This window comes from Crinia signifera, chromosome 1 (genome assembly GCF_055691185.1).
Source record: "Crinia signifera chromosome 1, ASM5569118v1, whole genome shotgun sequence".
Taxonomy (NCBI): domain Eukaryota; kingdom Metazoa; phylum Chordata; class Amphibia; order Anura; family Myobatrachidae; genus Crinia; species Crinia signifera.
Genome location: NC_139217.1, coordinates 326,059,436 through 326,074,466, shown reverse-complemented (window position 1 = coordinate 326,074,466; position 15,031 = coordinate 326,059,436). Strand labels below are relative to the sequence as shown.

General features: G+C 44.7%; 1 protein-coding gene across 2 annotated transcripts in view; it reads right to left on the bottom strand.

Annotated features, from left to right (window-relative positions):
- LOC146080953 (dehydrogenase/reductase SDR family member 4-like) overlaps positions 1-15,031 on the bottom strand; it is a 54,899-nt gene that overhangs the window by 21,582 nt on the left and 18,286 nt on the right. For both annotated transcript variants that reach the window (XM_083188729.1, XM_083188719.1), the window contains exon 5: positions 1,412-1,482. In XM_083188729.1, coding sequence (XP_083044855.1) covers positions 1,412-1,482 — 71 coding nt within the window. The remainder of the gene's footprint in view (positions 1-1,411; positions 1,483-15,031) is intronic.

The window sequence follows — 15,031 nt, the reverse complement described above, 5'->3', positions numbered from 1 at the left end:
CAGAGGCTACCATGTAGGATCATCCTACTAGGGGTGGGCAATAATGAGCTGCTGTTAAAACAGAAGCAGAACTCTGGGAGGCAATGGGAGTCATCTGCCACCAGGGTCCTGCTACCGAGCACGCACCTCTCCTCAACTGCAAGTTTGAATTACTTAATTGAAAGCTGTTGATAATGGTTCTGTGGCTGGCTATCCTTTCTAGCAGGACCATAGATGTCATATTCTCTTTATTTTAAACAAAATATACATAACATATATTTCTATAAGGTGGTGTGTGTGTGTGGGGCACCAATATTTATCTTGCTTTCGGGCAACTGGGACAAACTTACGTGTGAAATTACATATCTCAGCATGCTTAGAACATTTACAGCAGGCATGTCCAAACTATGGCCCTCAAGCTGTTGTGAAACTACCAGTCCCATCATGCCTTGCACAGTTTTGCTATTAGGGAATGTTAAAACTATGGCAAAGCATGTTGGGATGTGTAGTTTCACAACAGCTGGAGGGCCATTGTTTGGACATGCCTGATTTACAGCATGCCCTGATAGAAAAACTGTTGCAGAGCATGCTGGGATTTGTAGTCTCACAGCTGGGGGTCACTAATTTATTTTAAAATGAATAATTATGTGAACCTCATAATAAGAGTGAGGCTCCCATTTATACGACCCCTTTTATTATTATAAAAAATAAATTGTGGGGGGTTAATAATAGGGAATGGGAACATCATGTGGGGGAAGTGGTCCTAGGATGACAGGGCCCCTAGCAGCATATAATGAGGCACTCATGCTGCAATCGAGCCATTTTGCTTGTTGTGCAAGCTGTGTGCTCAGCTGTCACGCGCCGAGCAGAGCACACACAGCCGCAAGCAAGCCGTTCAGCAGTTCCCCCTATCATACGGCTGCCTATGAGTGGCAGCACGGCCGTATCAAATATTTCTCATTGGTTAATTGTGGTCCTACAGGGCTTCCAAAGCCCTATAGGGCACAGTATAGGTGTAGAATCACAAGACTGCAGCTGCCACAGACAGCACAGTTGGAGAGCCGCTACGGCTGCAGCAGCAGCATTACACGCTGTACTACCAGGGCCCTTTTGTGCCCACAGCACACAGTGATAAAGCGGCCCAGGGGGCACAAGGCATCCGCCACAGACTCTTCATCACAGTATAAAATTAAGCTGTTCTATATTCCTGTAGTATATGCAGAATCAGGCAGCAGTTTCCTTGCATATAAAGAGAAAACTGCATTTGCTCCCCTTACATTACAACACGTTTTCTCTGGGAGAAAATATGAACATATTCTTTATACTTCTAACTTTTCTAATTTTACTTAGGTGATCTGGTTCCGTCAGAGAAAGATTCTGAACAACAACCCAAACTAATCTTTCATCAAGTGAACAATAATCTTCTCCTCACCCTCTTTCCTGCATTTTGGGCACCACAAGTTTCACCAATAGGAATGCAGCTTTTATGTTAATGTCCAGAATCTGTGGAGAAAAGAATACGAGGGATGTGACAATATGAGCAAGAAGTGTTACTGAAGAGTTGTGCCCCTAACATTACTAAAGGGCTTATTCTGACTTGATCGCTTCTCGGGGCTGACGTCACACACCATCTTTGAAAACACCTGTATACACCTGTGTTTTTCCTGCCACTCCCAGAAAACATCCGGTTACCACCCCCAATCACCGGCTTTCTGTCAATCAACTTGCAAACAGAGTGAGATTAAAAAAGATGCATGATTTTATCTCAGGATTGGGCACTTGTGGAGTATCACGGCTCCCATCGCATGCCAAATGTAGTGGCATGAGATGGCATGCGATTTTTACAGTTTTTAAGCTATTTTTATCAAAAATCGCATGTAATCGCAACGCATGCAATCAATTGCATGCGATTGCATGCGTTTTTGCACTGAAATGCATCCAAATGCATAGAAATGTGCAGCAAACATGTTAAATGCCCCCAAATGTCATTTTTTAGAGTGTCCCACCCCCACTATCAACTCGAACCCGAAGCGTGGCGAGCGCAGTGAGCCGGCGAGGGGCGGCGGTACGCGTCCTACGACCTTTTCATACCCCCACTATCCATGTCGGCGTGGAGTTGAGAATAGAATAGTGTGGCGAGCGCAGCGAGCCCGAAGCATGGCGAGGGGACGCGGATACCTGTGAAGCCCACGAGGGGACACGTATACCTGTGAAGGTATCCGCGTCCGCTCGCCTCGCTGCGCTCGCCACACTATTCTATTCTCAACTCCACGCCGACTTGGATAGTGGGGGGTATGAAAAGGTCGTAGGACGCGTACCGCCACCCCTCGCTTCGGGTTCGCGTTGATAGTGGGGGTGGTACACTATAAAAAATGCGAGCGCAGCGAGGCGAGCGGACGCGGATACCTTCACAGGTATACGTGTCCCCTCGCGGGCTTCACAGGTATCCGCGTCCCCTCGCCATGCTTCGGGCTCGGTGGCTCGCTGCGCTCGCCACACTATTCTATTCTCAACTCCACGCCGACTTGGATAGTGGGGGGTATGAAAAGGTCGTAGGACGCGTACCGCCACCCCTCGCTTCGGGTTCGCGTTGATAGTGGGGGTGGTACACTATAAAAAATGACATTTGGGGGCATTTAACATGTTTGCTGCACATTTCAATGCATTTGGATGCATTTCAGTGCAAAAACGCATGCAATCGCATCGCATGCGATATGATCGCATGCGATGCGATTTTTTAGCATGCGATGCCCATCGGGGGAGCCGTGATACTCCACAAGTACCCAGGATTGCCTTGCACATGCGTGCTACGATCTTTATGCATGCGCAGTCAATCGATAATTGGCCAGGCTGCAAATTTACAGCCCAACGATTAGGTCTGAATAACCCCCTAAATTATAGGTTAATAGCATGTCTTAAGCCAGATACACACAATAAGATATATCGGTCATATCGTCTTGTGTGATCCTCCAGCAGTGTTAGAGTTGTCTTTTAAAGTACCATATATACTCGAGTATAAGCCTACTTTTTCAGAACATTTTTTTATGCTGAAAAGGCCCACCTCGGCTTATACTCGAGTGAGGGTCCCACTTGAGTCAATAGGTTTTCCCAGTTTTTTGTTGTAAAATTAGGTGCCTCGGCTTATATTCGGATCGACTTATACTCGAGTATATACGGTATATTTATTTAGCAGCAGAATCAAGTTAAAAGTCCTCCATCCCAACAATGGAAGGATCCCAAATACATCCAAGAATATCCAAAAACAGATAACGATAAAAAAGAAAAAAAAGTATTTAAAAAAATTCAATTTTTTTTTGTTTTTTAAAGTTTGTACAATACATACAGTACATCCAATGTGAATCCAAAAGAAGGTGATGGCTGCTCACACTCCACACTGGCTGTCGACGCATTTCGGTGTTAAGACACCTTTTTCAAGACATGTCTTTTGGATATTCTTGGGATGTTTTTGGGATCCTTCTATTGTTGGGATGGAGGACTTTTAACTTGATTCTGCTGCTAAATAAATATACCCTTTTTAAGACACTTTGTTGGTATATTTGAAGGAAAAATATTTCCGTATGAAAAGGACGAATATCTAAAGGCAAAGAAACTGCTATATGTGGCTTGCATAATTGTAAATTGGGTACGCATATTCTCTATTTCAGAGATTATTCCTGGTATACATCTGATTACTATGTATACATGTGGCACAGGGTGGAGGAGTTCTGATCTTCATAAAAATACCTTTATGGGTGTTGATTTACACAATATAGTGTGAGTTATGGTATCTGTACCTTGTCTACTAAAAAATATAGGGAGGCACGTTCACTCTAATATATATACCTCCTTCTCACATAGGGTGTATTACATATTAGGATATAAACAAACCTACACATTTTATTTTTTCTCCAAACACTCACATCAATGGAGAGGAATATGTCATCACAATGAAGCACAATCACAAGGAAAAAGAACACGCTACGGGCACATACGAAGATCTTTTTACATTAAGTGGGGTACACCCATCCATTATTGAACCTTATTTGAGGTGTTGGATACAGTATATAAAAAAAGAAACCTTTATATGTGTACCATGTCTCATTCTTGGTGAGTAAGGTACAACCGACACTTTCTTCCATTCATCTCACTGGGGGCCAGATTCTCTAAACTTCAAAAGTGATAAAATGGAGAGTGATAAACAGCCAGCCAATCAGCTCCTGTCTGACATTTTTCAATAATAGATTTTTATTAGGTCTTCAGAAATAGGTACAAGGTACAAATGCATATAAACGAGTATGAGCGATACTTAAACACGACGGTATATAAGAGTTTGCGTCACAAGAGGATCGCCCGTTATTCTGGTTGTGCAATGTCAAGGAGGTATAAAGCATTTTTTATAACCGCCCTTAGAGACCTACAATTTTCAAATTTTAATATAACCATTAGTAAGTACAAACTTGAAAAGTATCAAATATATATAAAAGAGAAAGAAGAAGGAGGGGGGGGAGGAGGAGGGGAAGAAAGGCAAGTAGACAGACACAAAAGGGAAGAATTGCAGCCGCATAGTATAAGGTGTAGTAATAGCTTAGTATCTACGTCACACTAGGAGTGGCTCGTTGCACGGTATTGGCATTTGGAAAGAGCTATCAGTGGGTTGAGGCATATATCCTGTGTGTGTGGAGCACCTGTCGTCACCAAACATAGCTAAGTTCTACGATTCTCTGTATTCACACCACTTCAGCCACCTGAGGTGGATTGATGAGGCGACAGGTGAGTATTGGACGTTTGCAGTTTCGAAAAGGTAGTGGTTATGGACCTTATTTACAATATGATTGATAGAAGGGATATCCGTGGATTTCCATTTATGGCCTATAGTTGCTTTTGTAGCTATTAGGATATGTCTTAAAATATATAAGTCTTCCCCTCCGAGATGTTCATGATGGTGAAGTAGCGCTACCACCGGGTCTAGCTGGATACTGGTTTTAATAACTAAGTTAATAAGATCAAAGATTTCTATCCACAGGGGACGGATCTTTGGACACTCCCAAAAGATGTGGAAGATCGAGCCCACCTCGCCACAGTTCCTCCAGCATAGATCTGAGACATTCGGCCATATGGCATGGAGTCTCTTGGGGGTGAAATATGTCCTATGGCGAAGTTTATAGAACATTTCTGTATGAAGCGAGCATTTGGACATTTTAAAACCCGAGTATAGGATAGAGTCCCATGTCTCCTCGCTCAGGGAAGTATTGAGGTCTAGTTCCCACTTTAATTGGGCAGGTAATTTCCCTTGCTTAGCTGTGGATACCAGGAAGTTGTACCACCTAGAGATACCTCCTTTGTGAGATTGGGGAGATAGCTTAGAAGTGAGTATTTTAGGTGCAGGGTTACCTACTGTGGCGCCTGTGCTAGTAGCGGAAAGCCAGTGTCGGATCTGTAGATATTTATAGAAATCGTTTTTATGTAGCCCATATTTCTCCTGGAGTGTAGAGAATTGCAAAAGAGATCCCTCCTGAACTAAATGGCCGAGGGAGGATATGCCCACCGAGGACCAAGACTCTAAATTTAGATCAGGGATTAGTTTAGCGATAGAGTTAAGGGATAGCTCGGCGCTTGGCAGAGACATCTCTTTTGTCCCAGCGGTCACCTCGTTCCAAACCTCCAGGGTTGCCCTAACTGCTAGTCCCCGCTCCGGTCTACGCGGGGCAGCCCGGGCAGGGAGCCAGCAGAGGTCCACCAATGGAATGTCCGGGGATAGGGATCGCTCCAACACCACCCATGGCTTTGGGGCGCTTGGTTCAAACCAGTCCCTAGCCTGGCTTAACAGGCAGGCCTGGTTGTATTTTTCAATATCAGGGTATCCGAGTCCCCCAAGGCACTTCGGTAAGACCGTTGTACTCCTGGCTAGTCTAGGCCTCGCCCCCTTCCAAATATATTTAGTGAATATTTTGTTGATTTTATGCATTAAAGACTTGGGAAGTCTTCTAGGAATTGCTCGGAAGAGATAGATTAATTTAGGGAGGAGAATCATTTTAGAGGCCGCCAATCTGCCCAGCCATGAGATTTCGTGGGTGAACCATTCTGTTATCAGTTTCTCAAAAGATTTGAGAAGCGGCAGAAAGTTGCATTCAATCAGATGTATGTCTCTGGTAACGGACACTCCCAAGTATTTAATTGATCGCGTTTGCCAGGCGTATCTATACCTATCCTTCATACGGGCTTCCACCTCAACTGGAATATTCAGTGGGAGAGCCTCCGTCTTAGAGGTATTTAGCTTATAGTATGAAACCGAGGAATACTCCTCTAGCACTTTATGTAGAGCAGGGAGAGAGCTCTCCGGGTTCTCTAGGCAGAGGAGTACGTCATCGGCAAACAAACATATCTTATGGGTCATATCTCCTACCTTTGGGCCTTTTATTAGGCTATCTGTCCTAATCTTTTCAGCTAACGGCTCCATAGCTAAGACAAATATGAGTGGGGACAGTGGGCAGCCCTGTCTGGTGCCATTGGATATAGGGAAACTAGACGAGAGGCACCCATTGACGAACACCCTCGCGGAGGGATAGGAGTACAAGGCAAAAATGGAATTTAGAAATCTCCCCTTGATTCCGAAACGCAACAACACCTCTCTTAAATACCCCCAATGTAGTCTATCGAACGCCTTTTCGGCGTCCAATGATAGTAGTAGTAGTGGGGTCTTTCTGTGGTCACACACTCCTAAAATATCAAAGACTCTACGTGTATTATCCGGGGCCTGTCTTCCCGGCACAAACCCCACCTGATCCGCCGCGACCAAAGAGGGGAGCAGAGGTGCCAGTCTATTCGCTATCAGTTTAGCATAAAGTTTCAGGTCTGTATTCAATAGGGCTATAGGGCGGTAATTCTGAACCGAAGTGGGAGACTTCCCAGGCTTCGGTATAGTGACTATACGCGCTTCAAGCAATTCTCTTGGGAAGTTTGTTGAATTAGAAGCTTCATTGAAGACTCTGGTTAGTGTTGGGCACAGCTCTGTTTTAAAACATTTATAAAAGTTGGATGGAAAACCATCCGGGCCAGGGGCTTTATCATTTGGCAGACCATCAACTGCAGCTTCAACCTCAGCCAGCGACCATGGGGCGCATAGGGACTGACAGGCCCCGGAGTCCAACGTAGGCAGGTTAATACCGTCTAGAAACGCATCTATGTCAGCCTTCAAAGGTTGAGGTGTGTGTTGGTCCTTATTGAGGTTATAGAGCGTGGTATAGTATTCCGCGAAGGTGTTCGCAATCTGGAAGGGATCTGTCTCCCTGGCACCGCTGGAGTTAATCAGTAGATTTACCTTTGCTTTAGCCCTTTTTCCCCTTAATTTCCTGGCTAAAAGACGGCCCGCCTTGTTGCCGAAAACATAAAAACGTTGATTTAGTTTAGCTATGTTTTTTTGGATTTCCCGGAATGCTAGCGCGTTGACCTTATCCCTAGTTTGGGTCAGAGTCTTATAGAGGGATTTATCTGAGGGGTTGGCCTTATGAGCCGCCTCTAGTCTGGAGAGCTCTTCTTCCGCTTCCTTAACTTTTCTTGCTTCAGACCTCTTCAATCTAGCCGCTGCTTTAATTGCGGATCCCCTCACTACTGCCTTTAGAGCGCACCAATGGTTAAAGACCCCTGTCTCTTCTGGTATGTTAGTAGATAAATAAGAGGACAGAGACTCTTGGATGGCCTGCTTTGACTCTATGTGCGACAGGGCTAATCTCCCCAATTTCCAAGGGCCAGGGGGGGCTCGAAATGTTCCCAGATCCCACACCAGTCGCAACGGGGCATGGTCCGACCATGTAATAGGCAGTATCTCGGCTTTCAACAGGGAAGCCAAAGTCCATTTGTCAATTAATGCTAGGTCAATTCTCGAGTACGACTGGTGGGGATGTGAGAAGAAGGTATAATCACGCATTCCAGGGTGTTTTGCCCGCCACGCATCATATAGGTCATATTCATTAATAGCCTGTCTAAATCTACGGGAGTGGTCTGGTAGGTGAGGGTCCTTCCGTTTAGAGGGATGGGATCTATCTAAGACTGAATCTAAGACCTGTCTGACATTTTTCAAACACAGTCTGTGTCATGGCAGGTAGGAGCTGATTGGCTGGCTGATTATCACTCTCCATTTTATCACTTTTGAAGCTTAGAGAATCTAGCCCCGGGTGTTTAAAATAGCACAAAGTAAAACAAATCTACACATTGATTATTTTCTTTTATATCTACACTTACGGAGATGAGGAGCTCACCCTAAAGTCTATCTCAGGCATTCCCAACCACGGTCCTCAAGGCACACCAACAGTGCAGGTTTTGTAGATATCCAGGCTTGAGCACAGGTGACTTAATTAGTATCTGAGGGATTCTGATTAAATCATCTGTGCTGAAGCCTGGATATCACTAAAACATGCACTGTTGGTGTGCCTTGAGGACCGTGATTGGGAATGCCTGGTCTATCTGGAGGAGAAAATAAACCACTATGCGCCTATATATTGCTACATTTACTGTGAGTGGGGTACGCCCATCTATCTACTCCTTCCAACTTTCTTTCTCTTTGTCCTTCAAGAGTGAAATATAGATAGCAATATCTAATTATTGATTTCTCTGACTTTCTCCATATATCATTGAGAATATTTTGGAAGAGATTGGAGACACATGAAGATGCAGATACATTATATGGACTGATTGCGCCCTAGATGTGGAAATCCCCATTTTGTGTATTGTATAGTACACCACATATGCACACAGCTCAACACACACATACTGTATATATACGTAGCGAACCTCACACACTTACACATTGGACAGATACACATAACACACCACTCACAGTACAACACACACTCACATTCACTACAACACACACCCAAAAACAGTACAACACACACACTTAAACATTGCCAGGATACGCACAGCACACTACACATACACACATATATATATATATATATACGTAGCACACCTCACACACTTACACATTGGACAGATATACACAAAACAACACACACATAACACACCACTCACAGTACAACACACACCCACATTCACTAAAACACACATACAAAAACAGTACAACACACACAAATACATACAAAAATAATTGCCTCATAGTATGCCCTCCAACTATACCGAATTTGCCATTTTTTAACAGTCTGTACCGGCAATTAAAAACTGTACCGAATGTACAGTTTTTTCTTTTTTTTCCCATATACGTCTCTCCAGTCCTTCAGGCTGTCACTGCACTCCCCAACCCGCGGCACTGAGAAATCTTTGTCCTGGCCAATACACCCATTGATAGATACAAAGTGGGTACACTGCAATCACCCTGTGAGTCAGTTGGATGTTAGGCACTGCTCTGCCTTAAGGGTGTCTCAGGCCCTTCTGGCTCATAGATAATGTTTGGTCGATGGGCATGAGCGCTGCATGTATTTGTTTGAATGTTATGAGTATAAGAAGTTTAAGACTAAAGGCCCCCATACACTATGCGATTCAGATGGATCGGGCAGTGAAATCGGGCCAAATCGCATGCCCAGACACCCGGTTCGACCCGATGCGCGGTCCCGTGCGCATCGGATCGGAGTCGGGAGGTCGGACCGGCTGCACATAAGATATGCTAAATCTTATGTGTAGCCGGGCAGGGGATGCTGGAGCAGGAGGTTGTGCTCCCGGAAGGTGGAGGGAGCAGGGTGGCTGGGACGCTGCGGGGCGGATGGCGGGGGACGCTGCTAGTAGGGAAGAGGCAGCGGAGTGCGGACGCTGCGGGGGACAGAGGCGGCAGTAACGGAGAGCCGGGCAGGGTGAGCCAGGAGCTGTCAGCGCTGAAAAAAAAAAAGCCTATACAATGAATGGGCAGCCTGTGATTGGCTGAGCGCTCTCTTAGCCAGTCAGCAATTGGCTGAGAGAGCGCTCAGCCAATCACAGGCTGCCCATTCATTGTATGGGCTTTTTTTTTCCAGCACTGACAGCTCCCGTCTCCCCTGCTCTCCGTCACTGTCCCCCGCAGCGTCCCCTGCACGCTGCCTCTGCCCTTCTAGCATCGCACCGCACCCCACCAGCAGCCCAAAGTTTTAAATATGAATTACTCCCGCCGCTCGCCGCTATACCAAACCCTGCGGCAAGTGGGAGAATAGAAAAAATCCTTTTCAAAATCTGGGCGGCCGCTGATTGGCTGAGAGCTCAGTCAATCAGCGGCCGCCCAGAATTTGACTAGGATTTTTTTTTTACTATGCTCCCGGCCTCCCGCTGCTGCTGACTCTCCGGTCCCCGCGGCGCCCCCTGTCACGGACCCTACCCCCCCCCCCCCCCCCCCACCGCTACTCCCCGGGTTTGCATGTGATAAATCGCATCCGATTTATCACATGTAAAAAATGGCACATCAAGTGCCAAATCTTATCAATCTCCCCCGGGGAGCTGCCGGGGAAGCTCAGGGGAAATCAGGGCTGTCCTTATGACAAGTCGTCCTAGTGTATGGGGGCCTTTAGACTGATATGAAGATTTGTCACGTTAAAGTGTACAATTTACTCAATAAATCGTGAAAAAAATATAGGTGTACATAGAAATACAGGGGAGAAGAGATAGAGCGGGAGTACCAATGGTCTAGGCCACCAGACTTCCTCGATCTAATACCTGGCGCTTGTTTAGAGAAACAATAAATTTGGAGGATGTATGTAATTTTTAGTGCTGCAGCAACGGAATTATGAGCAGCCAATTACTCATACTAAAAAGTGAAGAACAATTAAAGATGTTACGTTGCGCTGCAAAGTAATAGTATCAATTTGCTGTGCACAAAGAGATCGGACACACTGTTCAGATTTTACTCATAAATTTTATATGCAAAAAGATATGGATATATAATAGAACACTTTAATTTAAAAAGACATATGTATACAAATTGCAATCAAAATAAGAAATAAATGTAATAAAATTACAATAAAAGATTACATCCGGTACAACGTTTCCAATAATGTATATTGCCTCCAATACTAATATTATTAGCTTGTTAGAGCAAAAAGAAGTGAGTCAGTAAACATCCCTTTCTCCGCTGTATTAGCATGTAAGCTTACATGCACGAACCACAGTTCAGTTAGCCAGTAGACAAGGGGTTAATAAGCACTTATGGTTTTGTTAGTTCACCACTTAGAACACAAACAAGGTGATAATCCTGTGTATCCGCTTTATTAGTTGGATAGTTCGATTAGTAAGCAGAACAGCTGATGTAGTGGAAAAGCAGCAAGCTATGTAAGCGTAGATTTGTTAGTAAGCAGGCTGAGGGAATATGATGTAATAATCACCTCACTTATGAGCCGGCTTCGGGTGGGAGTCCACAGCTGCAGGTAGCTGGCGTAGATGATAGCGCTGTTAGAAGGTAAGGGGCTCCTCACCGTGAGAGTGATATGTTGGAAAGTTTTCACTCACTTGTAAGCCGGCGTCAGATGCTGGTCCACTGCGGCGGGTGGGTAACGTGGATAATACACGTTGTTGGAGGTGTTGGAATTCCTTTCCCACGAAGCTCTGTGATGGTGATAAGAGCTTCTTATTCGCCGCTGTTGTTTATGGCGAGAGTCCGGCCAGCAGGGAGTCTAGCGTGCGGTAACGCTACAGGAGGACTTGCATGGAAACAGTCAGTACCCGGATGTGACGTAGAAAACGGAAGTCGTCAACGCGTTTCGTCTCCACGGAAACTGGAGACTTTCTCAAGACATGTCTTGAGAAAGTCTCCAGTTTCCGTGGAGACGAAACGCGTTGACGACTTCCGTTTTCTACGTCACATCCGGGTACTGACTGTTTCCATGCAAGTCCTCCTGTAGCGTTACCGCACGCTAGACTCCCTGCTGGCCGGACTCTCGCCATAAACAACAGCGGCGAATAAGAAGCTCTTATCACCATCACAGAGCTTCGTGGGAAAGGAATTCCAACACCTCCAACAACGTGTATTATCCACGTTACCCACCCGCCGCAGTGGACCAGCATCTGACGCCGGCTTACAAGTGAGTGAAAACTTTCCAACATATCACTCTCACGGTGAGGAGCCCCTTACCTTCTAACAGCGCTATCATCTACGCCAGCTACCTGCAGCTGTGGACTCCCACCCGAAGCCGGCTCATAAGTGAGGTGATTATTACATCATATTCCCTCAGCCTGCTTACTAACAAATCTACGCTTACATAGCTTGCTGCTTTTCCACTACATCAGCTGTTCTGCTTACTAATCGAACTATCCAACTAATAAAGCGGATACACAGGATTATCACCTTGTTTGTGTTCTAAGTGGTGAACTAACAAAACCATAAGTGCTTATTAACCCCTTGTCTACTGGCTAACTGAACTGTGGTTCGTGCATGTAAGCTTACATGCTAATACAGCGGAGAAAGGGATGTTTACTGACTCACTTCTTTTTGCTCTAACAAGCTAATAATATTAGTATTGGAGGCAATATACATTATTGGAAACGTTGTACCGGATGTAATCTTTTATTGTAATTTTATTACATTTATTTCTTATTTTGATTGCAATTTGTATACATATGTCTTTTTAAATTAAAGTGTTCTATTATATATCCATATCTTTTTGCATATAAAATTTATGAGTAAAATCTGAACAGTGTGTCCGATCTCTTTGTGCACAGCAAATTGATACTATTACTTTGCAGCGCAACGTAACATCTTTAATTGTACATAGAAATACAATCAAGAAATGAAAGTAGGATTAAAAAATAAGTTCTGAGGACATGTCCATTTTTGTACACTGGTGTGCACTGAAAGCCACATTGCGTGGTTCGTCGATACAAATGGCAGCTAGGCTCAAAAAACAATATAAGCAGCGGTTTGCTGATGCGGAACTGGAGGCGACTGCATTACAATCTGCACATAAGACTGATCCCTCAAATAGAGCTTTATTTAACAAACTATTAGCCGCCAGAGATAAGGTCAATTCTTTTTCTCTTGCTGAAGTTCAGCGTAACTTGCACCGTCTCAACCAAAAGTATTATCTGCTTGGAAACAGGGCCGGTAGTCAGGGCCGGTGCTAGGGTGTCCGGCGCCCTCCTGCAAACCATACATTTTGCGTCCTTTCACATTGCAACAAGCTGCAGCCCGATTGTAGGCAACATGCGATCCTATGGACAGGGTGCATGTACATCTCAGTGCTGTGTCCGCAAAATGTTGCAGGCACTAAAGGTGCCCATACACACTGCGAGAATCACATACGTTATTTGCTAGATCGCATCGCACGGCATGCATGCAATGTGTGTGCGATGCAATCTGAAAGCAATACATACTTTTTGTATTGTGCGATGCCCTCAGGAGCGCACATCGCATCGCACGCTGCTATTGCAGCGTGTATGGCCACCTTTAGGCACATAACCCAGCCGATTATTTTAAAAAGTGTCTAAATTAATATAAAAGAAATCTACAATTATTAAAAAAATGTGTTATAAACATGCATAATAAATGACTCACTGTTCTTGTGCAGTCCCTCCTCTTTGCAGGAGCTGCTGAGTGGGTAGCGCCGGCCCTGCGGGTCGTCTTCTGGCTCGTAAACTTTGTGGCCATAGAGTTATGGAACGCATTCATGCCATCCATACCCCTAGGGGAGTCAAAGTCACTGATCCCACAGAAATAGCTGAGGCTTTTGCTGAGTACTACTCACACCTTTTACCTTGAAAAATGACCCAGACACGCTCCAGCCCTCCCTGTCTAACATCAATGAATTCCTGCAAAACTTGTCCTTTCCCTCTCTAGACCCTGCTACCAGTGACCTTCTTAACACGCCATGGGCGCTGGGTGAAGTTGAGTCGGCCATCGATTCTATGCCCTTAGATAAGGCCCCAGGCCCGGATGGATAACCCTCTAATTTTTATAAGAAATTTAAAGCCAAGGTGGCCCCTATATTGGTTTCGGTTTTTAACAAAGCTTCCTCAACCACTTTTTTCCCTAAAGAAATGCTTGAGGCCTGCATAATTACCATCCCTAAACCTGGTAAACCTACTCCATTGTCCAAAACTATCGCCCCATTGCCCTCCTCAATGTTGACATCAAATTATATGCCAAAATGATAGCTAATAGGATATCTCCCTTATTACCTAATTTAATCAACCCGGACCAAGTGGGTTTTGTATTGGACAGGCAAGCATCTGACAATACTCGCAGGGTTATTAACATCATGGAATACTACCAGACACATAGGCGACCCCTTTTGATCTTGTCACTTGATGCTGAAAAAGCATTCGACAGGCTACATTGGGTTTACTTACGCTCCACATTACAATGCTTTGGCTTTTCTGGAAGAATGCTCAGTTCCATTTTGGCTTTGTATTCTTCCCCAGGTGCAAGGGTGTTTGCGAACGGGTGCTCTTCTTCACACTTTGACATAACAAACGGCACTCGTCAGGGATGCCCGCTGTCCCCTTTGATTTTTAGTCTGGCAATTGAGCCTCTGGCTGAGTCTATTCGTTCTCAAGAACTCATCTATGGACCTGTTATAGGGGGGGTGTTCACACAAGATCAGCTTATTCGCAGATGATGTCCTATTGTGCCTTGAAGAACCCTATTGATGTCCTATTGTGCCTTGAAGATCTTCTATCCCCCACCTACATAATATTCTGGATGCTTACTCTAAAATATCGTACTACAAGTTAAATACCACTAAAACAGAAGCTCTTCCACTAGACTTGCCGGATAATATGCTAACCTACTTAAAAGATAACTATAAATATATTTGGAAAGCTAAGTCGATTAAATATCTAGGTATTAATTTAGCTAGGGACTGTGATATTTTGGATTCTAATTATGACCCTTTGGCTTTTGATATTCTCACTAAAGAGTGGATGATGCAGGAGGTATCTTGGGCAGGCCGTGTTGCGGCAGCTAAAATGGTACTTTTGCCCAAGCTGATGTATATCTTTCGTACTATTCCTAGACCCCTCCCGACTGCTATCTGCAACAAATTTAACAAGGTGTTGAACGCTTATATTTGGAAGTGTGCTAGACCCAAAATAGCAAAAAACACCCTGTCTTTTGCTAAAGATGAGGGTGGGTTGGCATACCCTAATC